The 24,231-nt window shown below is 39.4% G+C and overlaps 3 protein-coding genes and 1 long non-coding RNA gene across 4 annotated transcripts in view; 3 read left to right on the top strand and 1 right to left on the bottom strand.

Moving 5' to 3' along the window:
* The window catches only part of LOC138060412 (uncharacterized), a 7,011-nt gene extending 3,911 nt beyond the window's left edge, over positions 1–3,100 (bottom strand). Inside the window, exons 1-2 of the mRNA XM_068906174.1 lie at positions 2,460–3,100; positions 1,151–1,206 (exon numbers count right to left, since the gene is read on the bottom strand). Of these exons, the coding sequence (XP_068762275.1) occupies positions 1,151–1,206; positions 2,460–2,825 (422 nt within the window). The 5' untranslated portion in view covers positions 2,826–3,100. The remainder of the gene's footprint in view (positions 1–1,150; positions 1,207–2,459) is intronic.
* Positions 1–17,526, top strand: part of LOC138060416 (uncharacterized) — a 27,383-nt gene extending 9,857 nt beyond the window's left edge. Inside the window, exons 2-3 of the long non-coding RNA XR_011134347.1 lie at positions 15,354–15,570; positions 16,922–17,526. This is a non-coding gene — a long non-coding RNA (uncharacterized lncRNA). The remainder of the gene's footprint in view (positions 1–15,353; positions 15,571–16,921) is intronic.
* LOC138059574 (uncharacterized) lies at positions 3,117–7,900 on the top strand. Its single transcript, XM_068905209.1, has 2 exons — positions 3,117–4,033; positions 5,766–7,900. Exons 1-2 carry the CDS (start codon positions 3,130–3,132, stop codon positions 7,898–7,900), a joined length of 3,039 nt encoding a protein of 1,012 aa, XP_068761310.1. The 5' UTR covers positions 3,117–3,129.
* Positions 17,527–20,368: 2,842 nt separating the features above from the next.
* Positions 20,369–22,610, top strand: LOC138060414 (uncharacterized). Its single transcript, XM_068906175.1, has 2 exons — positions 20,369–21,289; positions 21,942–22,610. Exons 1-2 carry the CDS (start codon positions 20,551–20,553, stop codon positions 22,037–22,039), a joined length of 837 nt encoding a protein of 278 aa, XP_068762276.1. The 5' UTR covers positions 20,369–20,550; the 3' UTR covers positions 22,040–22,610.
* The last annotated feature ends 1,621 nt before the right edge of the window (positions 22,611–24,231 follow it).

Genomic DNA, 24,231 nt, shown 5'->3' on the forward strand with positions numbered 1-24,231 from the left:
AGATCCTCAAAATTCCTTGCCAAGATCCTTAAAGATTCTCCAGGACCTTGCCAGATCCTAGAGGATCCTCAAAATTCTTGCCAAAGATCCTCAAGGATCTTTAAGGATTTTAAAAGACCTTTTGAGGATCTTGTTAAGATCTTTGTGGATCTTTCCTGAATGTCACCAAGGAATTTCAAAAATCCTTTGAGGATCTTGTTAAGATCTTTGTAGATCTTTACTACTCTTACCAAAGATCTTTAATTAAGGATCTTCAATAAGTAATGTTATTCATATATTTAGTACTACAGTAACAATATGTGCTTGATAAAGGTACAGTAAAAACCTGCACACAAGAACCAAGTTTTTCCACGCTAGGCTAAGAAGGTTCTTATCGAATGGTGCTTAACTGGAAAATTAGGCTAAAGACTGTACTAAGGTTCTTAAACAGGTTCAAATAGGTTCTTATTTTGAAAATAGAATAAAATTATAAGGCATTTGTCATTGGTGGGTGTGGCCTATTTGTGCTATTTATGAAGTTTGTACAAAGCTTTGCAAGATAAACAGAACAAAAACAACATTTAAACAATGGTACTGTGTTTCTGCTGGGACAAACATGTTACTGGTAGAGCCTTTTATTTATTAAACTTGTGTATTCAGTGTTTGACTGAATTTTTCAAAATAAGAACCCAATTCAAAATTGTAGGCTAAAACAGGTTGTTATTTACATGTAAAGGGTCTAAATGGACTTTCTTAGCCTAACAGGTTTCTTAAAAGTTTTTATAGGTGGGTTTTACTGTAACTTGTGTTCTGCATAATGCCTAAGGAAAGCTCAGCTTACAGGAATAGAGTAACTACAAACATTTTTTTAAATTTGTACCTAAGCTTGGTTTCCTCTGGAACAATAATCTTTAAAGATACTTTTACTAGCCCCCCACTTTTTTTTCCCCAGAACGATTTATGCATAAAAAATTATTCCCAAAACACTTTACTCGCCTGTCTGGCAAGTGAAGGATAGAATAATAACACTACCCTGACCACAGAATCTGTCAACCCCAGGCAAATGCACAAACAGAGACAAAACATTTGGGAAAACAACAATGCAAAATTTTTGTAAACCACGAACAATTTTTTTTTGGTGTAGTGCGAACAGGCCCTAAACAAAACTTACTTCTTCTCTGTGTTCCACAAGAGTCCCAGCTGATCCATTTTGGACCGGATATAGTGCTGGAAATGATCAACAATAGAGAGCAATAAGATAAATTTAAGATTAAAGCTTACATTGTACAAAGCCTACTTAAAGTTGATTATAGATGATATGAATAAACAACTGATACTTTAATTTAAAGACCCTCTTAAGCTTTCCCTTTGAAAACTACATGTACTGGTAACTCAGACAAATTGGGAATTTGGCGGTGAGACATCGACAAAGTAAAGGTTTGACAAACAGCAAACTACCCCTGGAAAGAACAACAAACTGCATGTTGGCGGGAATGTCGGTCGTTTCACCTACGACCAAACCCTCCACGTCCAGGGTCGATTCCCCTATGTCTGATATGTCAGTTATGCCTACACATTAAGTGCCCTTTCACCTACTGTGACTATCATAAATGTAAAACAATAATATCATCTAGTTTGATGCAAAGTTAACGACTAACTTCTACAGAAAAGAATCTGGTATCAAAAGATAGCATGCACAGCAAAGTGTATCCTAATGCACTTGTCAGTGGGAAGCCACGTAGCCTCATACCCAGGGAATAGTGGGGCAACAGACCAGGTCTGCCTTCTAAATGAAGCAGATTTCCTCCTACATGGCAACCTCGTGCGTCCAAAACCAAACGTTTCTCCAACACCCCCACAATGCTGACCATATTTAATATACTTCAAGAATTTTTTACTCAAATTGGACTTTGAAAAAAAATGAAAATCAACAATGCAGTCCACTTCTTATACAAGCACAATTGTAAGTTGAACAATAATCTACCACAAATTACAGATTAGGCATTCCAAACTTTACAATCTCTCAAAAAACAGTAATATTACCACAGGGTTTAGCATAGCCCTGAAAATGGCCATACAATTCTCTATATACACAAACTGTCGCATACACCACGTATTTTCAGCTTGGGGCGCCTGTGATACGACTAATTTCCGAATGGAGGGCGCGAAATTTGAACGAAAATGTCTTTCGACCTGATACAGTATCTTATGTTGTAAGAAATAGTGTTGGAAAAGAGATCATCACATATAGCACAACCGCAAAAGAAAATCGTGCTCGATCCAACGATTTGATCAAACAATTCGGTATCGCGGCGTCATACAAAAGGTGTGACAAATTATTCTGCATGCATGGCGTGAATTTTGAATGATCGAATGGCTTTCAAATTCGGTTCTATATCATCAGAAACACCATTGCAAGATAATCATTTGCTAAGCCTAAGACTTATTAATTAGTCATCGAGAGAACTGAGCTTACTCACCGAGAGATCGGGGTGTCGAGGAATTTTTCGTTTCCTTGAAGAACTTGGTGGAGTTCCAGCGTCACTACTGCTTCCCTCGGCAAGACTTGAGTCACAACCAGCTATTTTGCTTTCAAGAGCAGCAACCCTCCCGTCCATGGCTTTAAATCCCCTCTCCATGGTAGCCTGAATCCCTGCCAAGGTCTGAAATACCGCATCAGAAAAATCGCTTTGGTTTCCTTCGTTGATTCTTAACGAGTCGTTGATGTCGGTCAACTGGTTTGCTACTGCCGATTGATCACTCTTTTCCAACTTCTCCTGGAGATCTTTCAGTTTATTCAGAACCAACCTGAATTCCGACACATTGGTGTTCCGGGTAGCCGCCATTTCTTGCTCGATCGACGGAACGTTCAGCTAAAATTCAGCCAGAAGCGATGTGCGATGCGATCACACTGTTATCAAGAATCTTCAAAGACCAAAAGTGGTTTTCCCGGTTTTCCCATAGTCCTCGTAGACGATTTGTTCACGCAACTAAAAGAAGCGTTGTGATTGGTCCATTTATGTTATTGGTTGTAATTTTTAGAGCCCTAAGTATTTTTGGTCATCGGCGTGGATTATACCATTTTTCATCATTTTTCACACATTTCTCTAACTCAGGATCGTTTACGTGTCGGTTTTGGAAAACATTAGAATGCCGAAAAGAAGTTCTCTGCGAAAGTTTGAAAGAAGAAATAGACGCCGAATTCAGTGTTCGCGATGTGGAAACAGCTACTCTTATTCTGGATCAAGATCGCATGTTTGCCCAGAAATAAGTGCATCTCCTGACGAGGCTTTCAATGCTTCATTGGAGGAAGAGATCAAAATCGACTGTGCAGATGAGAACGTAAACTCTGAAACAGAAAGCGAGGATCCTAGTTCGTGCTGTGAGAAGGACGTGGAAGGAGCTGATGTTGATCATGATGAATCTCACTGTGAATCAGGACGGTTGCTGTCCCCAGAGATCCGCAGGAGACTTAGAGAGAGGTTAAGGAAACGCTTTAATGAAGAAGACCTGGACTATTTCGAGGACGATGAAGACGATTTAACAGACAGTGCTGAGTGCAGTCCTGTGGACACTGATGATTCGGTGAACGAGGAGTGGAATGACCCTTCAGAAGGTCATGATCTTGAGGAGGATTTTGACCAGGAAGATGAAGGGGAAAATGTCAACGAGAATTCGACACCCTCAGATAAATGTGGAGCCCTTATTTTCTGGCTTTTATTGTTTTTATTATCTTGGCAGTCTGGATTTTCTGTAACAGACACTGCTGTCGAGATCCTTCTTAAATTTCTAAGCCGTTTTCTATGGTTAGTTGGAACATTTGATGGGAACAGTTGCTTTGCTGAGCTTGGCAAACGTTTACCAAACACCCTTTACAAGCTGAGAAAACATCTTGGACTGTTAAACAATGATAACTTCATAAAGTATGTCGTCTGCCCTAAGTGCAAGACTCTGTATGACTATAAAGAATGCATGCAGAAGCGCTGCGGAAGACAAGTGTCAGCCCGTTGCAAGTTTGTGCCATGGTCAAATCACCCACATAGAAGTAGACGAGGTGAGACTGTTTCCTTAGTGTACAAAAATTAATGTTCTTGTTGCTTGATTAACTCTAGCAGGGTATATAGTGTAACTTACCAGGGTATCGGCCAGGGTTTTGGGTACACCATATACAGGGGGTTTCAAATTACATGTAGGTAGGTACAGTATTTTTGCGAAGAAATATGGGTAGAATACTCAATAGATATTGAATTGTAACTTAAAATCCCTTTCATGTAGAGCAATTTTTTTCCTTTATAGCAATGTCCCAATTTTGTGTATATTGGGTAATTATTTTCAGGTATATCAGTATAGCAGTTCCCCTGGGTTGACCCTGACTTACATATGTACAGTGTACTTTATTTACTTGAAAGAGTGTTTATTAAATTTTCCCAGGTTTTGATGCGACACTTACACAAGGGCAGCGCCTATTCAAGGGCAATACTTTTTAAAAATCATCACGAAATGCTTGTCAATAAGGCATAAGTCTTACATCTATTCTTATCGAGAAATGAAGGGAACAACCAAACCTGACGGCTAAAAAATTTTCTTCCATATGTTATATACAGTATATTGGCTACTGTACATGTATGTTTTCATGAGGATGTTTTAATGGGACAGTTTTTCAGTGAGTGATTAAAAAGTGGTACGAGAATCACTTCCTCTTTTTCTTCAGATTTTGAAAGAGTGTTTGCTTAACACCTGCCTAGCAAAATTTTGAGCTTTGATTTTCAACCAAAGGCTGTTTACTTTGTGTTTTAGATATCACGGTCAGCCATTACTCACATTCAAACTGACCGACTGGACGTCAGAGGATTGGATCTAGGGAAAAGTAACGTCATTCACTCGATAGCTTAAAATTTCAGCGTGTAAACATAGTTTATTATGTATGCAAAAGAGGAGTTTAAAAATCTGAAGGCGTGAAACTCACATGCTGCATATTAATTCAGTCGTGTACAAATTCATTGCATTCTTAAACTATTCAGCGTTTCTCGTCATTTTCTCGTCAATCCAGCTCTGTCAAGATTTTAAAGTTGGTAATGGCAGACCATTAAATAGGAAAATTCCAGTTAAAATAAACAGTTGTCTTTTTGAACTTAAGGCTTAAAACTTGGGTCACGTAGTGTTCAGTTACAGTTGTAACTCAGATTTGAAAAAAAAAGATAAAACTTAATCTCTGCTTAAAATGAGAAGGATGCAAGCGTGGAAAATGATGAATATTTCTCTCTCCCACACTTATGACATGATGAATAGATATCATGTTCCCAGGGTTCTTGCAGAGAATTTTTGAGTGAAAAAAAGGGAACTGTTGTTAAAAACAAAAATGGAAAAAGGCTGGTCTGGAATATTTTCCAACAAGTACAGGGTAACAATAAATTGCTAAAATGCTGAGTGAAATCACCATTCTTGCTACCTAGCCAAATCTCATCTAAATTTTAATTATTTGTCAAAATATTCAATCTCTCCACCCTTAACCCTTGACATTACTGTCCAGTCTCTGCAGTTCGCATAGACAATACTGTAGCAATGAACATAATCCTGGTGTATCATGGTACAGTGTAACATTGTCACTTTGGTTCCCAGTCATTTGGCAAGCTTTCTATCGATCAAGTATTAACTTTTCAGATTGTGTAATAGGGAAATGATTCACATTAATGAAATGAAAAAGTATTGATTTTTTTTTTAATATAAATGTATACTTCACAGTTCCTCTGTCTGTTTTCTTAATTTATCAACATTTTATTGCTTAGGTCCTTGTGATGAATTACTCCTGAAGACTGTTCGCACTGGAACAAAGACTTTTCTATACCCAAAGATGGTGTATCCTTATAACTCTGTTATAAGGTCTTTGCAACAACTCTTTGGTAGACCTGGATTTTGGATGAAGTGCCAAGAATGGAGAAAGCAGATCTTCCCTGGCAATGTCAAAACAGACATATATCAAGGAAACGTCTGGAAGGAGCTCTCATCAGCTGGGTTTCTTTCTCACAGTAACAGCCTGGCTGTTATGCTTAATGTTGACTGGTTTAGGCCATACAAGCATTCTCCTGGATCTGTTGGAGTAGTCTATCTTGTCCTACTTAATCTGCCTCGCCACGAAAGGTACAAACTGGAGAATATTATTGTTGTTGGCATTTTACCAGGGCCTTCAGAACCAAAACTAACTGCGAACACTTTTCTTGAACCACTTGTCAAGGAGTTGCAGACACTCTGGGCCTGTAAAGAGCGTTTTGCTGTTCATGGTAGTTTCTTTAAACGGGCAATCAAAGTGGGGCTAATATGTGTTTCATCAGATATCCCTGCTACACGGAAAATTGGAGGATTCCTGGGACACATGGCATCACAGGGACGTTCTCGATGCAAGAAAGATTTTTCATCGGGACAAGGACTTAATTTCAGTGGTTTCGATCGTGAAAATTGGCCTCCTAGAAACTCCTCAGAACATAAGTGTTCAGCAAAAAGGACACTGGATGAAAGTAGCCCTGCAGCTCAACAGAAACTTTGTTCTCAGTTAGGTGCCAGATATTCAGTTTTGCAAGAACTAGAATACTTTGACTGTATACGTTACTTTGTTGTGGACCCAATGCATAATCTGTATCTTGGGACAGCCAAGCACATGATGAAGAATGTATGGCTGAATGAGAAAAATGACTTCATAAGCGATGAAGACTTTCAAAGAATTCAAGAACTGGTTGATTCAATGACAGTGCCACAAGACATTGGGCGCATACCTGGAAAGATTTCCTATAGCTTTTCAGGATTCACTGCAGATCAATGGAAAAACTGGACAGTTATTTATTCAATATTTGCTCTCAAAGGACTTCTGCCTGATAATCACCTTGAGTGTTGGCGTCATTTTGTCCTTGCGTGCAAGAACCTGGGCAAGAGAGTCCTGACAGATGATGATATTGAAATAGGGGACTCGTATTTGATGAAATTTTGCACAATGTTTGAGAAACCATATGGACAGGACCTGGTCACTCCTAACATGCATTTACATGGGCACATAAAGGAGTGCCTACTAGATTATGGTCCATTTCATGCCTTTTGGTGCTTTAGTTTTGAAAGATTTAATGGTATCCTGGGCTCTTTCCACACAAATAACCGTTCAATTGAAATTCAGCTGATGAGAAAGTTTTTAATGCAAAGTAAAGTTAAAGACATCAAGTACCCTGAGATGTACCAGGACACTTTTAAGGATTTTTTTGACAATTGCCAAGGTTCAGGTTCAGTCAAGGATACTCAGGAACCAATAGAGCAATACCTTAGTCTTCAGGAACACAGAGAAGTATCAGTTGGTGATTTGCATTCCTGCAGTTGGACAGTGGACAACAATAATTGTATCTGTGCAACCTCTTCACCTAAAGATGCTGCACTTGACTGTGAGGATTTAAATGTGCTGAAATCAGTGTATAAGAAACTTTTGGACCTTGACGAGACAACCACTATTGAAATGCCCTTTACTATTGCACAATTCAAATCCATCAGAGTTGGATCAGAGCTATATGGATCACTGCAAAGCCAGACCGCAAGAAATTCCTTTGTTGTAGCAAACTGGGCAGGATCTGAAGGGTCACTGGCCTGCGACACAGGATCTGACGATATTAGACCAGGACAAGTGTTAACATTTTTCCGGCACTGTGTAAAGATCAAATCAACATTGCCTAATTCATCAGAACGCAGATGCCTATTTTACATGGCACGGGTCAACTGGTATTCTGTACATCCTGAACGCTATTCATATGGAGTCCCGGTGGAAATCTGGTGTAACATGTTTGATGTATTTGGACCTGCCTGCTTTATTCCTGTTCAGAGAATCAAATCTCATTGTGCATTGAGAGAAACAATTTATAAGAGAGAAATTGTTATTGCAGTGACAAGATGACTTGAGATTAGTGTTTTGATATACAGTGAGACCTCTATTAAGCAAACCCCCAATTAAGGGGACATCCTTTATTAAGCAGACACTTTGGTCCCAAAATCAGTGTCTCTTAATTTTATTTTGGTAATGTTTATTGTAATGTTAAAAACTTCTATTAAGCAGACTTGCATTGCAGTATTGGTAGCATTCTTGATGAAGGCGATTGATCAGTGATGAGTCCATACATGCACATTTAGCTTTCAATTAAGAGTCAATTTTTCTGTTATCCATGACTGTCATCCACAATTTAAATTTGTAAAAAAGTCACTACCAAATATTGCTGAGTCTTTATAGACCTCCTAGAAAAGCCCTGAGAGTGTCTGTTTAAAAGAGTTTTCACTGCTAGTTTTTAATTGGCCATTACATCATGATAGTCCACCTTTCTTTCTTTTGAAGCTTTAGTAAAATGCAAATAATTCTCTTTAAAATGCTGGATGTTGTTTTAGAATTACAATAAGTTTTCACTGTTATACACCTGAGTGAAGATAGGTTTCTAGAAAAAAAGTGTAAACCAGAAATGATACAACTTAATACTTTTCTAGAATACTTGTGATCTCTGTTCTCATTTGCCTTCTTAGAGACCATACTATTTAATTAAATAGTTGGAACATCTGTGATCATCAATAATTGTCACAATGAACATGAATCTTAATGAAGCACACAGCATTGGCTCAGTTGTCCCATAATTTGTTGTGCAGAATGTTTTTAGGGGTGTGTAGTGGCTAGGCTGGCGATCTACAAAACCGCTGTGTTTACGGTTCTTTTAAAATAATGCCTTACAAAAGCATGTTTGGTTCAAAGGTGTTTGTAGTCATTTTCCAAACTTCCCAGTGCATTGAATATCCTGGCATTGGGGTGATGTGATTCCAGTAAAACAAAAATTCCTTTCTCAAACTGTCCGCCATGTTGTCCATGCCATGTGTCGTCCATACACCTTTACTTACCTGCGATGGCTTAGTAACCAAACCCTCAGGAAAACTTTACAAACCGGAGGCAAGAAGCGTTCGGTAGTGTTACACAATGAAAGAAACCGTAGGCTGCTCATTTCCCGAAACAGCGGCTGGTAATAGAGTCTAAGAAAACCGCTGATAAAGACCAAGTTTCACGGTGTTAACTGCGACTAATTCCAGCGGGAAAATTTCAACCATTGTTAATGCATGTAGATGGTTATGAACTCAACACGTCTCTTTGTTTCATTTTTGGCCTTGACGGTGCACAAAACAAACCCTTTTTCGAGAATACAACCAATCAAATCTTTCGATTAAATTCTGCGTAATTAATTTGCGAATGGCCGTTTTTATGCCTGAGACGTTAAAGTCGTCAAGACGCATTTGACGTCTGAGACGTTAAAGCCGTCTGGCATAAAAACGGGACGCATAAAAGTAGACAAACTAACGGACAAAAACAAGATTTTGCTAAAAAAATGACTAGGTTCTATTATCGGAAGACACTGGGCACGAGCAAACTCGGCACCAAATAAACGTTAACACACGAATATATGAGCAAATAAACGTGGCGGAATTGCAGCTTCTCAAATTTATGTCTCGACGTCGCCTGGAAGGACAGATGCAAATATTTTTTTGTGACAGAAATCAGTCTAGAAATCAGCATTTTCTGGCGATGGACGAGGAATTAGATTTAGCCTCGGTGCATGGCTTGTTTGTCTTGTCGACCAAGAAAGCAAAGAAGGAAGGAAGTGCAGATTAACAAAGGACTCACGGCTAAATGCGTCCAAGTTAGGGCGCCCGTTTTTATACTAGGCGCATTTAACGTCTGAGACGTTAAAGTCGTCTGTTAAGTGCGTCTAAACGACGCACTTAAAACAAGACGTTAAAGTCGTCAGACGTTAATGCGTCTGTCTTATTTCTCGTTTTTATACTAGACGTTAAAGTCGTCTTGAGACGACTTTAACGTCTCAGACGACTTTAACGTCTCTAGCATAAAAACGGCCAATCCGTGCCAAGCGAAAGTAATAAATTGTGCACTGTCACGGTCAATTCAACATCGATTGCGACAACGTTGTTGTCGTTTTTGAAGGTTGTTTTGAAGGTTGTAAGGTTCATAACCTCCATTAACTATGTTTCAACCAAACGCCATGTGCACTTGTTCTGGAAAACTGCAGGAAAACGATCAGGTAAACAAGGCATTTACTAGCGTTACACAATGCAGGAAAACCACTGATGAACATTATGTTTTCATGGCGTTAATCGTGACAAATTACCACTGGAAAATTACATGAAAACACCATGTTCAATCGTCGCGGAAAACTGAAGGAAAACGATCAAGAAAACAAGCCGTTTACCAGCCTCATACAGTGAAAGAAAACCGCTTGTGAACATCATGTTTTCATGGTGTTCACCGTGACTAATTACTGATGGAAAATCGTAGGAAAATGCCGTGTTCACTCCGTGAGGAAAACTACAGAAAAACACTCCGGCAAACAAGCTATTCAATGGGCTTTTCCTCGTGCAGGAAAACGCGGGATAAACTAAATGTTTTCCTTACGTTCACAGATAGTGAACATTAAATTCACCGTTCATTTTCTGAAATGGTAAAATGGAAGGTTAACTTCAGATTTTCTTAGAGTTCACTATTTGGTAAAACTATTGGTGAATGAGGCTTTTTTTGCCGTGTTTGCACTAACAGGTTTTACGGATCCGGTTTGGTTTCGTTGTGCCTTTGTAATGCTTTTCCTCAAGGCATCCTGGGCGAGTTTAATCTCGGACAACGCATCCTTCAGCTTTCTCTCTGTCTGAGCCAACTCTGACCGCACAACATTCCCACCTCTCTCTTTCAAACGCCGTTTCAATCCAGAAACTTGCTTGTTTAATTCGTTTGCCACACGCCTTGCTTCTTGTACTCGCTTAATGTTCCTGGAGAGAGTTTTACTCTTTTCCGGCTTGTTTCATGGCATATTCTGGAGCTCGTCTTCAACTTGGGCTGTTAAAATGTCACATGACTTCATTTGCCACGCCGTATCAATTATGCCATGAAGTTCTTGTTTCTTATACCCTGTGAACGTCTGGTCAGAACACAGGTCTTGGGCTTTATTATTCCAAAATGTGTAGTATTCTTTGCGGCCAGCACTTGCCCGTTCAATATCGCGCATGGAATAAAGGTGAACTTGTCCTCTTGCCGCATTAAGCGTTCTTTACGATCTAATTTGAAAGCGGACTCGATGGTTGTCTGTTTTAACATCTTTCTAGGTCTTTCCTGTTCTTCGTTATCCTCTTTATGCTCGTTTTCCTGCTTGCTACTCGAGGCGTTCTTGTTGCTGCCACCGGCATCACTGGGTTTCTCCTCGTAGCCCTGGAGATGAAGAGAATGCTCGTTGTTGCTTTTGACAAGGCATTTCTTCATAGTGATCAGTTTCTCGTGCTTGGATGCAATGGGGATTTCGGAATTCCCACTGATTGGTTTTAAAAAGCAATAATTTGTTGGAATCAGCTCTTGAACGCCCTCCAAGAGCTTCTCCTTCACATCTACAAGAGTAAGATCATGTCTTCCTCTCTTGCAAACAGCTGGCAGGCAATTTGGCCGTCAACAACTACATTGATCTCTAGACTCTCTTCCTCCATGTTTCAATCGTTCTGGAAAACCAAAGTCAATGATTTTTAATGAAAGATGGTCGTATGACACCCCTTTTGTTTCTTCATTGTTTTTTAACTTGAGACAGTTATGTGCGTTTTATGTAAATGAGCGTAACTCTTTTTATGTAACATATCACACACAAAAGACCGCGTGTCTGACCATAAAAACCGAGAAAAGAGTTGAAACTACGATACATAGCGGTGTATTTGTGACAAACTTTAAACTGTTTGGAAATGTGGTCACACTGTCTTGAGTGTTTGATAACTGAGGAGATAACAAACAGAGAAATAAATCAAATAATGATGCTAATTAAGATCAGATATCCAAACACCGTCATGGTAATGATTTTCTAATTAATAAGTTTGACAAGTCAAGGTATGACATTGACTAAAAACTAGTTCCAACTAAATCAATTAATTGAATAGTTTTTACTGTTTATGGTAGTATCGAATTAAAGCATAAAAGCTTTACAAACACAAGAGAATTAGACTACGAGTAGTCCCTCTCTCGCTTACTCCGTTGTGCCTGACGTGAAGGAAAACCGCAAGAAAAAAATTCCTGGGGGCGAGAAGCGCCCGAAGTCGGATTTCACGTGGCCAATTTTTCATGCGTTTTACTTTTTGGTCTTGCTCGAGGGACTTGGCGATAGAGGGACTACTCGTGACTCTACAGAAGACATGGGCACCCAATGACGGTTTTCTCTAAAACGCTTATAAACGCTGTTTTAGGCCATCTGGAGTACTTTTAAAGCTCTGTGGGTTAATTTTAGGTTGCGCAGAAAACAGTTTTATCTGTTCGGTTATTCCAGGAGAACTTGAGTATTTCCGAAAGTGACAGCCGATCTTTTTTCGGTACCTAAAACGACATTTTTAAAATCCGAAAACAACAGACATTGCATTTGTTGTTGACAATGGGCTATCGGAGGCACCTGCAAACTTGCAAGTGCAGATGCTATTGGTTCGGCTTATGAAGTTTCTTAATCTTGACAAAGCCGCACAAAGATCTTTTGTAAAGTATCTCAGCAAACGAGAATAGAGCCTTGTCAAAACATGGAGTGTTTGACGCTCACAAAATTCACAAACACGCAGAAACTGGTTCACCTGAACACATGGAGGCCATGGCCGAAGATATTGTGGCCAGTTTAAAAGGAACCACCTTTGGGGGAAAGGCTATTTATCCCATGAGAGGATCAGGAGATTCTCTAGTACTTGATGATGAAACTGAACTGAAGGAATTCGGTCAGCTGTCAGACGAGAGGAAGCATCACTGCCAAACAGAGTATTTCCCACAAAAAACTAATGTCTTTCAGTACCTAGTCAAGAACTGGGGTGTTTATGAAGACTTTCGAGGTAGCTATGTAGAGGACTATCGTACCCTTACAAATGCTCGGAATTCATCTAGAGAACATTATTCAGTTTCCATTTTCCGTGAAGATGAGAACTGATGAGGAGTACCATTAGATCGCTTTGAAAGGAGACCACTACCAGATCTCATAGCATGGCAGGAGACCGGAAAACTTCATTATTTACCGTTCGAATTACGAACAAATCTACACCAAGGGCCTTGGGACGAACTACCAGAATTGTTCTTGCCATCAAGAGTCCTTGATCTTGCGTTCAAAGTTTTTCGGCAACCAGAACCTGCTCTAATAGGCCTGATAGCCTTTCTGGCTTGGGTGTCCAACCAAGATGCAAAGGAATACTTCCAAGAATGCGAACGATTAGTTCAAGAAACATTAAAAGATGACTTGGCCAACGAGAAATGGGTTCGCCACAAATTGTTTACTTCACACACAAAGCAAGAGCTTGAGGCTATGTGCATAACAAAGCAAATCAATTCAGTCGGAAAGAAACACGCGGTTGGCGGCGGAAATGGATGGAAATGTCAATGTTTGCATATATGATGGAATTTTAAACAATGTGCCTTCGTCGGTAAGTGAGTTAGACAAGCAACCAGTTCGATATCTAAGAGCAGTGTTGGCATATCACGGAATACTTTCTGTGGGAGTAAAGCAGGAACTGATCATTCGCATTGGTCTTTTAAAATGTGGACAACAACAAGCTGCATTCAGCAGAGAAAGAAAAGGCTTATTAGAGTTGATATCAATGTTGAGAGCACTGTTTGTTGATGAATGTAAGCAAGATAGAAAATGTGCACCGATGAGGAAGCGAACATTCGCCAGCAATGAAACTACGCACATGACGACCAGAGAAGCCACAACTGCTAGGACACATTGTACAACATCACCGTAAAAGGAGAATTCATATGATGTTATTGGAATTCTTGATGACCTGGAAAAGAAAATTCTTGTGGAGGAAAAAGAAATGCAAATGCACGTGAACAAAATAAGCGTTAGCAAAAAGTCCAAGGATTCAGAGAATTTAGAAAACGGTTCACCTGCGAAACGGGTGAAAACGGCAGATTCTTTATCCACGAGGCCACATTCACAACGACATCGGAAAGTACCACAGAAGATAAAAGAATCATTTAGCAACAAGGAAGGCGACAGCGTTTTAGTTGGAAGCAAGGTGATGGTCTTATGGACGGAAAAGGAGCTGGATGGAACGATGTTTAGGCCTGGATGGTATGAAGGAGAAATACAGTGGCGCGATGATGACAATTGCACTGTAGGGATTCTTTACCATGAAGATGTAAAAAAAGGGAAGGCGAAAGTATACGAGCTTTGCCTTACACTGGCAATTGCAGATGGCATTTTGCAAATCAAGAGCTAATCAGTGCTAAATTATGAGCTTTCCAGGATATTGCACTTGCATTCAAACAGTTGTTTTCCTTATAGAGCGCAGGTATCTAGCCCACTGTGGTGGTGTCTAGCGGAAGGAAGACTCGATTTTTATTAATGTTAAAGTCAACAAATTTGTTTCATTTTACGGTGGTTCTGCACAAATTTCGAAATTTGCTACATCAGCTCGGTGTCTCTACTGACCATAGTCAAGGGGATTATCTTCACTATTAAGACAATTATTTGAACTTTTGTGCAAGTACAACATTCGGACTGGATTATGCGATTGCAAGACAAAATTGTATTTATAAATATAAAGGCAAAATACAAACATCTGTTTACCGGTCATGAAAGTACTCACAAGTATGTCTTGTTGTCTTTGAGAAAGTGAAAGATTCATTTCTGTCTTGAATTTACAAAATTATGTTTCAAATGCAACGTAAGTATACATGTGAAACATTGTTTTCGCCCCTAAGGGTCATTGTAGAACTATGGGTTTAAAAATATGTTGTACATGTTGTACCCATTCGGTCCGTTCGTACTCATTGTGTTTTGCTTGTAAAACGTATGCTGCATAACTAGTGGTCAGCAGTTAATCAATGAGGGAAATTTTCAATATGGCCGGTTAAGGTATATCGATCGTAAACTTCACTCTTGTCAGCGTCCACTGGTATCAATATGATCTACTCCTGAAAATATGACACTATTGACTGGAAAACAAAAAGTTCTATTAGGTGGTAAGCAGCTTAAAGATAATGCTTAGAAGGAATAGCTACGGTGTACTAACGTTGACAAACTTGAGTTGCTTGATCGTCTGACTAAAAATTGTGAACAGAATTCTTTTGCAGAGGTAAAAAGTGCAGTTTTAGGCAGACGAACAGGAATTCCAAAGGGTCTGAAATAAAAGTGGAAAATTCCAGAGGAGAGCGGAGCTAGCGATTTTGGAATTCAGTGGGCAAGGGGGGGATAAAATATTCATGCCACCCGTGGTAGGGTATGCATATTTTCTGGAATCACCCAATATGACCAAAATGCAACTTGAAAAATGCTTCAAATTTAATGCTTTTTTGGTGCTTTCATTTTCAGACGTGAAAGTTTGCCAAGTCAAAGACACAATAGGGAAGACTGAGATGATATCATAAAGAAGCTTTGGAGCCATTTTGTATACAACACTGCATCACACGAAACCTGATGTGTTGAGCCTTGCCACTTTAAATGACAATTTCTTTACACTAATCTTTTCTTTGATTGTTGGGCTTACTACAGCAAGCAGGAATTCCTGTATCATGGCCTATGACAAAAGGTAAGAGAATGGGAATCAAAAGATTGCCAATGAAATTTAAAATCTTCTAGAGCACTCGTAAAGTAAAGCCTTGGGTCTTGGATAATTTGTTTGCTTCATGAGTCAAAATCAGCCCTATTTCTTCTCCAGAACAATTCACAACTCTGCTTCGACCATGTGCTTCCAAATTTCAAGGGCGGGAAGCTTTATAGCAAATTGAGATGTTCTTCACCAGTGGGCTGCCATTTTTCGACTCCATCTTGTTACCTGATTTATCGTTTTAATGTAAACTTGCATTTCAATTTAAATCCGACTTACTTTATTATAAAACAGCACTCCATTCTGAGTTGAATATATGTATATATATATATATATATATATATTGCAAGTGCTAATCACCCTTACTTGCAGTCGAGGACTGAATTGCGAAGGGCGCGGCTCACGACATCGGGCGGAAAGCATACAAAGGCGCCTCTGGCTGCCGCTATACAGTCCATGCTTGATGTCGGAGCAAAGCACCACAGCTAGATGTCAATTAGCTGTGAGTCGATTTTGATGAGGGAGGAAAACCGGAGTACCCGGAGAAAAACCCTCGAGTCAGGTTGAGATCGACTGAAACTCAGCCCACATGCTGGCCCAGGCCAGAATTGAACCCCAGCTCACAGTGGTGGGAGGCCCGATAGATTACCACTAAGCCACCCTGACTCCCAAAAGCTATCTTCTGCTCCTTGCAAGTTCTACAGTTCATCGCCATCTTCGCTTCAATTGTGATCCTTCGCCGTATTTCCCTTTGTATTGAACCAGCTTCGGTCATAAAGATAAGGTAATGCCGAAGTCTTTCAAATAACTCATCATCTTTGCATTCATTGTGTGTCGTCCTTTTGGAAAGAGGCGATGAATATTGATGACACCAGCACCACATCTGCCATTTCTCATGTTCCCGTATATCGATATAATTTGGATGCAGTTTCAAGGAATTTTCGGGGTGATGGGGCACATGCGCAACATAAGTCTCCTCTGTTGGTATAATGCCAAATGTATCCACTTCAACTCCTAGTTCTGGAATCCAGGTTGTGAGAACGTCAATGCATTTACGCAGAAATGGAGTGAGAACAACATGGTGGTCCCTCCCCCCTGAATCAGATCGTTTGGGTCTGGAGACACAGGTGGCAATGCAATTTCATCGTAAAGTTTAACCCACAGGCGGTTTGGCCTATCCGTGGCACGCATTTTATTTTATCATGAGAATGAACTTTTTATCACAACAATCAATTTGTTTGCTCAAGCTGTAACCTACAGGTGGTTTCCTTGCTTAGTACAGATGCATCTACTACTTTATATTATTAATTACGTCCTTTTCTTTATGTTTCAGGTTTGAGCATCTTTAGCCATGGACACTGGAAAGACCAAATAGAGAGAGTTAAGCCTGACCCAAGCTTAGATAAATTAAGTGACGTTATTAAGAGAAGAGAATTGCCATCTTTGAGAAGGCCGATGGGACTATTCATAACTACACTTATTCACTAGACTTTGCCAAGAGTAAGAGTTTTCCCAGCCTCAGTTGTTGCTGTGGCTTCGTTTTTCGTTTCTTTCCGACACTGTTTGTTCTGCTGCAGTAATAGAAACTAGTTATTACGCTCTGAAATGGGTTCATGAATTGCGTGGGGTACCGATCCCTGTGGCTTGTTCTTTCTTGAAATCCATAGTTGAAGCAGCAAAGAGGAAACATGCTAAACCAGCAGTCAAGAAAGAACTTATTTTTAGCGATACACTTCAAACATGCTGCTCTAAGTATCAACAAAATAACGACTTCACATTCAGTAGGGTTATAGCAATGTCCTTGCTGTTATACGCCGGTTTCTTAAGGTTAGGTAAAATTTTTCCCCTAAAGTTAAATATCTAATGATAAAAACAAGCGAAAAGAGTTTGACACAACGTTTTGATGACTCCATGTCATCATTTTCAAGTGAAAAAAGAATAAAGTTTGACAACTTAATATATATCGTGTGAGGCGATAAAACATAAAATATGCATGTAAAAAGTGACAAATTAAATAAATAGTTTTGCACATATGGAGTCTGATTGTGTGTTCAAGCATGGCCTTATCTTCTTTATGAAAAACATTTCAAGCAATGTACTTTGCTCCGTGGTCCCCTAGGGAGATTTTCGTCCAACCCGCCGACGGAGCATTGTTATTGCAAGCCAATCAAAGCAATGATTAGACGTGTTTACAAAATTTGATACTTTAATAAATCTCAGAGAAAACCCTTTTTCGCGATCTCGAATAGATAAATCGTTGTCGATCAATTGCATCAACAGAGCTCATTTACTTTGTTAGAAGTTAGAATCGGAAATAGACGGTTTATTTCTTGCACCTTACTGCTTAACAAAGCGTAGAGAAATGAAGGTTGATTGCCAAGATGTAAGTATGCAATGAACATTACTGAATATTAGCAGTACCTTTCAGAATGGCTAAGGGATTTGCTTTACTTTCGTTGCATCACAGTCATAATAAATCTTACTCTATATTTAGAGATTTTTCAGCATCAAATGTGGTATTTTCACTGTGTTCTCTTCCTTAGCAAAGCTTTAATCGTTTCAAATAGGTTTTCAGAAGTTGCCGACAGATCACGTTTAAAGTTTCGCACCTTCTTAGCGATATTCTCGAAATTGTTCGCATATTTATTTAGTTCCAATGCTTTCCAGGATAAAACTTAGTGGTGAACAGGATCAAATAGTTGAATTTGCTGTCAAGGGGCACAATGTTCTGATCACCGGCCAGGCTGAAGTTGGTAAAAGTGAAGTAGTCAAATGTACCATATCAGATGCAAATGCACGTGGAAGAAAGAGGGGTGTGATATGTTCGAGTGGTATCGCCTGTCCATTCATTTTATGGGTTAAAGACAGCTGAATTGCCATGGCGGCAGCTCATCAACCAATGTTTGAGCAACTCCCAGGTTTGCGACCATGTTAAAGCTATCGATTTGATAATATGGGATGAGGCTAGCATGTCCAGTAGGAGAATGTTGGAGTTGGTTAATGTATTGCACCATGACCTTGCCAATGATTTATGTTGCATGTATCCATTCGCGGGAAAGCAACTGATTGTTGCGGGTGAATTCCTCCAGTTGCAGCCTGTGCCGAACATGTTCGATGAGGGTTGTTACATGTTTGAGTCCCCCCTGTTCGACCATGCCATTAGCCACAGATTAGTGCTTACCAAAGTCATGCGTCAATTCGAAAAGGACAAAGAATTTCTGAAAGCACTCTCAGAAATACGAATTGGCCAATGTTCCAACGAAACGAAGACTTACCTTTGCTCTTTGAGCAGAGAGCTGCCACGTTCATTAAAGGAATATGGAATGCATATTTGCTTCCGTAAGATACCGGTCATGATAATGAACAGGGAAAAGCTTGAAAAAATTCCAGGGACAATGTTTTTGATGCAAAACAAAGAAAACAGACAGTGTGCCATTCCAGGAATTTATTGTAAATCTAGAGCCTTTCATCCTCCAGATGTAATTTTTCATGCATGAACTTTTCATGCATAAACTTTTTCATGCATGAACTTTTCTTTATAGTTTGTTGTACTTCAAGTCTGGGATTCATAAATATATACGGCACAAAATTTACCCACATAGTTTTGATTGCGCCTTAGAGTGCCTATAAATTGGCTTCAGGTAGAAACTGTTTCTTCAGCTTTCAGAGAAAATCGTTGTGGCTAAATTTTGAGATAGGCCATGTAAAACTAGTTCAGGCCTTCACGACCACTGAAATTCCTTTTCCCCCTTTCTTACTGATAATTCTCTACACTTAGGATCTCAAAGCATAAATCATGTCAACGTAATAGCTTACCCAGGTAATTTATTTTGAGGGCAAACCAAATGGAAACCACTTTCAAAAGATGTTGGGCTTGTGCTGTTTTGGCAAAGGCAATTTAATGTAAAAATTGCAAATTATATTTAGAAAACATTTCCATCGCATATGTAATGATTTTGCACATTTTCAAAGTAATTACGCGACCATGAAATATTTTTGTTGGTTTTTTTACAGTGTATCGAATTGTTCAAGGGATAGGTTAGTAGTGACACATGGTGTTAAATTTCGAGAATTTTGATTGGTAGTGTTGATGAATAGATTCAGGACTGGAGTAAATGTCCCCACCGCCCTTCTTGATAAATCGACAGGCATAGCATAGGCATTGTTTTTCCTTTCATTGGTTTTACTCTTTCCCTCAAGTTTACTTAAGGAGCCTCTGCATTGTAGAGAGGGGCGGAAATTAAAAAAGCTGTCTCCACATGAAAAGCAGGTGCTCGTGAACTAATTTGACAGAAATTCCCCGCTGCTGCTGTCTTTTCAATTGTCATTTTGAAACGGCCATTTATCTTCAATGTAGGTCCTGGTCACAATAACCGTTTATGGCATACAAACAATAAGGCAGCCTGTAGCTGTCAATAAATAAAGCAGCAAAGCCAGTAATTGAGCACACCATCAAATAAATGTTATTAAAATTGCCATTTCAGAAAACAAAGAAGAACTTGACCTTAAATGTGAAAAGTTAGCTGAAGAAACGGCTAAAAAGGAATCAACCATTGACCCAAAGGAGCCTCGAAAAAGAAAGAGAACTGAAAAGCGACGGGACTGGGATGAAACAGTTGAAAAGGAATTGGTTCCTCCAAAACAGACCATCGTTGACATGCCATCGGCCGCGAGCCTTCCTCCAGATCAGATTTCCAAACACCTTCTGCGCGAGAAATTGTTGTTGAAAAGCCCAGAAAAACTGCCCGAAAAAACGAAATTGTTGACAAGGCATCAACAAAGAAAAAAACCGAAGGTGACAAATCTGGGGAAACAAGAAGCAAGGCTAAAGAAAAGCAGGCAAAACAATCTGCTGAAGTTGAGAGCTGAAAATCGTTTGCAGCTCAATTTTTTAAAGCAGTTTCCCCCAGTGAAAATCTGGACAACTTTACTAATGAAGATAACAGACACGAGAACGGACTAATGATAGCAGAACATGATGTAACTTTCACAGCCACAAAATTGCCAAGATTCAACGACAAACGAGACCAAAACAGACAACCAACACCAGAAACAAAAAGCTGTGGTGTGACTGATACTGTTCAAAAATACCAGTCCGATCAGTTGAGAAATGATATAGTAGAGCCACAAGAAAACGTGGGACTAACCACATCTACACATACCCAACTGAATAATCACTTAACCAGAAACACCTACATGGCATCAACACTGCACAACAACAGCAACTTGGCAAATAGAAAAGCCTTTAACATGCAAACAGTAGAACAACAAAACATAACTGAGAGGGAAACAATAACACTTGGGCCAAACTACGGTCAAGTACATTTCACAAGGAGACAACTGCAATACCTCAGTCCAGATATCAACGATGCTACTATGCAAACAGGGCCCAATGCAAATGGGTTTATGGCAAAGGAACAATTCAAACCAGAGAAAGATATCATCAGCGCAGGGAGAATGAAATCCCCTGCCAGTGAAGACCAAAATAGCAAACCAACAGCAGTCTACCTGCCACCAAGTGAAGATTTTGGTGGGCTTATCCGATCCTCCATGAGCCTTGCAAATGGTGATGTTGACGACGATATTTATATGGATTGTCTTGATGAGTCGCCTCCACTTGTTACATCCAACACCCCCAGATGTGACAACTGCGAGATGCTGAAAAAAGAAATTCAATATCTGAAAACAAATCAAATGCCAGGTACCATTTTTTTTCTTCTACAATTGTTACCACAAATTGTATGGTGGCCACACCCCAAAACTGTATTACTTTTGCACAAAGGAAGTTGTAATGCATGGCTCTCTCTCGGAACTGAAAAGACACGCCTTGTTCCCACTTTGCCAGTATTCCACGTTCACGAAATGGGTATGCCATGTGGGTTCAGCAAAATTGAGCCTGCTCATAAATTTCCCGGCCACAGCTTACCTGTAACACAAATTGTATTCCTTACACAAGGTAAACCTATAGTTTTAATCAAGACCAGCCGTGTATCTAAATTATTGACAGCGTATATAAACATGCAATATAGCATCCATTTGGCGCGGCCGGAAAAATGCTCCGCTATTTGTCCTCGGACATTATCTGTTCCTAGAAGCGAACAGTTTTCCGAGAGCGTAGCTGGAGGAAAACTATGAACTTCGAGGAACAGATAATGTCCAAGGACAAATATCCAACTATATTTTTGCGTCATACGGAGGCTATTGTGTTTACTATCTTTCAAATGTTCTACACAACACGCGCTGTTTTGAAAATTGTGGAATATCACTATAACCAAACGAGCTCAAGCGAAAATGTTCGATGGATTATAAACAATGATATTTAAAACAATAACTTTCTATCACATGCTATTCAGATATGCCACCGGTTGTCAAACACTGTGTGGAGCAGTTGTTAGCTGGAGGCGCAGAAGACACGTACAACCAGGTGAGTACAGTAAGATTTTCTATGTAGTATTCGTTGTCAGTGAAAGGGAGAGGGGCATAGCTGCTGGCAAATTGCAGAAATTAGAAACTACTAGCAATTAAGTTCACAGCCGATTTTCTTTGTTCATTTATATATAATTACATTCTTTAGAGAAAGCAATCTCAATTAGCTTATTGTAAGAATTACACGTACAGACAGTTCATCAAGTCAGTTCTAAAATATAAAGAGCCCCCAGCCTTGTACTGGTCACCCTTATGAGACGCTAATCCAACTGTCTAGAATAGGGGCGTGTTTACTGAATCCAATTTTCTTCACCAGAAATCATCCCATCAAGTTTTGTCACTGGAATCTACATTAACACCACAGACCTCCAGTAATCATTTTTCCCCGGGACCTGGAAGGCAAGAGTTGTATGACGGCTCTGGTGTCTTCATTTCCAAGGTGGAAATACAAAATATACACATAGAAGCTGGGAAACGACCAACCGAAATACTTAACAAGCTTCTGGGATATTTTTTCGACCTCAAGACCCTAGCATCCCAAAGAAACAACCTAAATGACACAATAGTGTAATGCATGTACAGGTATGTCAATCTAATTTGTACGTGGTCCGCAAGAACTAGAAAAGGGGAGCATCAAAAGGCCGTCGCACGGCTTCGAAAAGAAAAATCAGCACTTGCGGACCACGTTATAAAAATGAATCATGACATCACGTGGAATGAGGCCACTATGCTTAGAACTAACAGTAACTGGCGACAAAGGAAAATTCTTGAGGCTTGGGAAATAAACTGTGCTAAAGACCCCCTCAACCGAGACGATGGAGCACTACTCCCCAAGGAGTATTTGCATTTGACTATTGCAGAAAAAGAAAAAATGACACTAACTTTAGAATTTTAATTAGCGTTTTAGTTTATATCTTAGCTTTCCTGTAAATTTTATCTTTCACTTCTCCCTGATGAAGGTTGTTGAATACAACCGAAACGTCAGAAAACGTTTTTATTGTACATAATTTATATTTCAAGCACCAGAGTAACATATATTTATATTTTTTATTTGCCAATGGATCCGCCTGGTGACAAACCCAATTTTAATAATAATTTGTATTTGTTTGCTTTCTATTTTTGAGCGGTCAGAAATACTAATGCGGTATTAACTCCAGATTGTTAACATTGTTAAATGGATATCGGTTAGCAGCACTTGAATGAAACCAGTAACACTCAGGGCTAAAAACTTCACGAAACCAGTTGTGCAAACACATTGTTGAAAAGTATATTTTTGAATGCCCGGTTTGAACCCGGAAAACAAAAAAAAAGCGGTTTTGAGTCGACTAAAGCTTGGCCTACTTATCAGAGTAAACGAGATTACTTTTGTGGCTTGAGTGGCCAAGACTTGATCAAATCAGTCAGTTTCAACTGTAGAAAATTGCGTTTTTTAACTTATGTATTAATTTATACATTTTTTTCTCCTTCGTTTACATTTTCAGCATATGCAAAATGCTGAGCAAGTGTGCGGAAAATCACACATCGGATTGACTATAGCAAAACGATCCGCAGCAAGAGGGGCTCCGCAAAAAGAAAACTGGAAAGACAACTGGCGGCTAAGAAGGAAAATGTGTTCGATCAGTAGGCTTTTGGCTATGCTAGCATTGTTGGACACAAGTGAGGCAGGAGAGTGAGAAGTTTCTTTTTACTAAACCTCGAACTTTATGACTGGAAGATGGACATAAAAGTAGGAAAGAATTGATGGCTTGAGTTATAATATTTCAATATTTACTGTTTGCGCATGGTACCTACGTACTGTACATTGTTTCAGTTGGAACTTAATATATTAGCACATTTACAATGATCATATATTATCCGAGGACTTAAACTGTACAATGTGTCTAGATACCCGGCAGGCGGGAAGTGTTTTCAAAATATTACATACCCGGCAGTCTGAAATTATTGTAGAATTTCCACAGAAAAACTCATCCATTCCTCCTTAAAACTGTAGATCTTTGTTCATAAATGTCACAGGATTTCATTTATAATATTGGCTTTCTGGTTGAGGAAATTTCCGAGATTAGGCATACTAAAAAATTTCGATGTTTCAACACTTAGAAAAAATTCGTATTCTGACTCCGTTATCAACTCTGATGGAATAACTTCCACGGAAATTGAAGTTGGAACCCTGTGAGAGTGTTCGATGTATGTGTTTAACAATATGAAGGTATTCTAAAT

Source organism: Montipora capricornis, chromosome 8, assembly GCF_036669925.1.
Source record: "Montipora capricornis isolate CH-2021 chromosome 8, ASM3666992v2, whole genome shotgun sequence".
Taxonomy (NCBI): Eukaryota; Metazoa; Cnidaria; class Anthozoa; order Scleractinia; family Acroporidae; genus Montipora; species Montipora capricornis.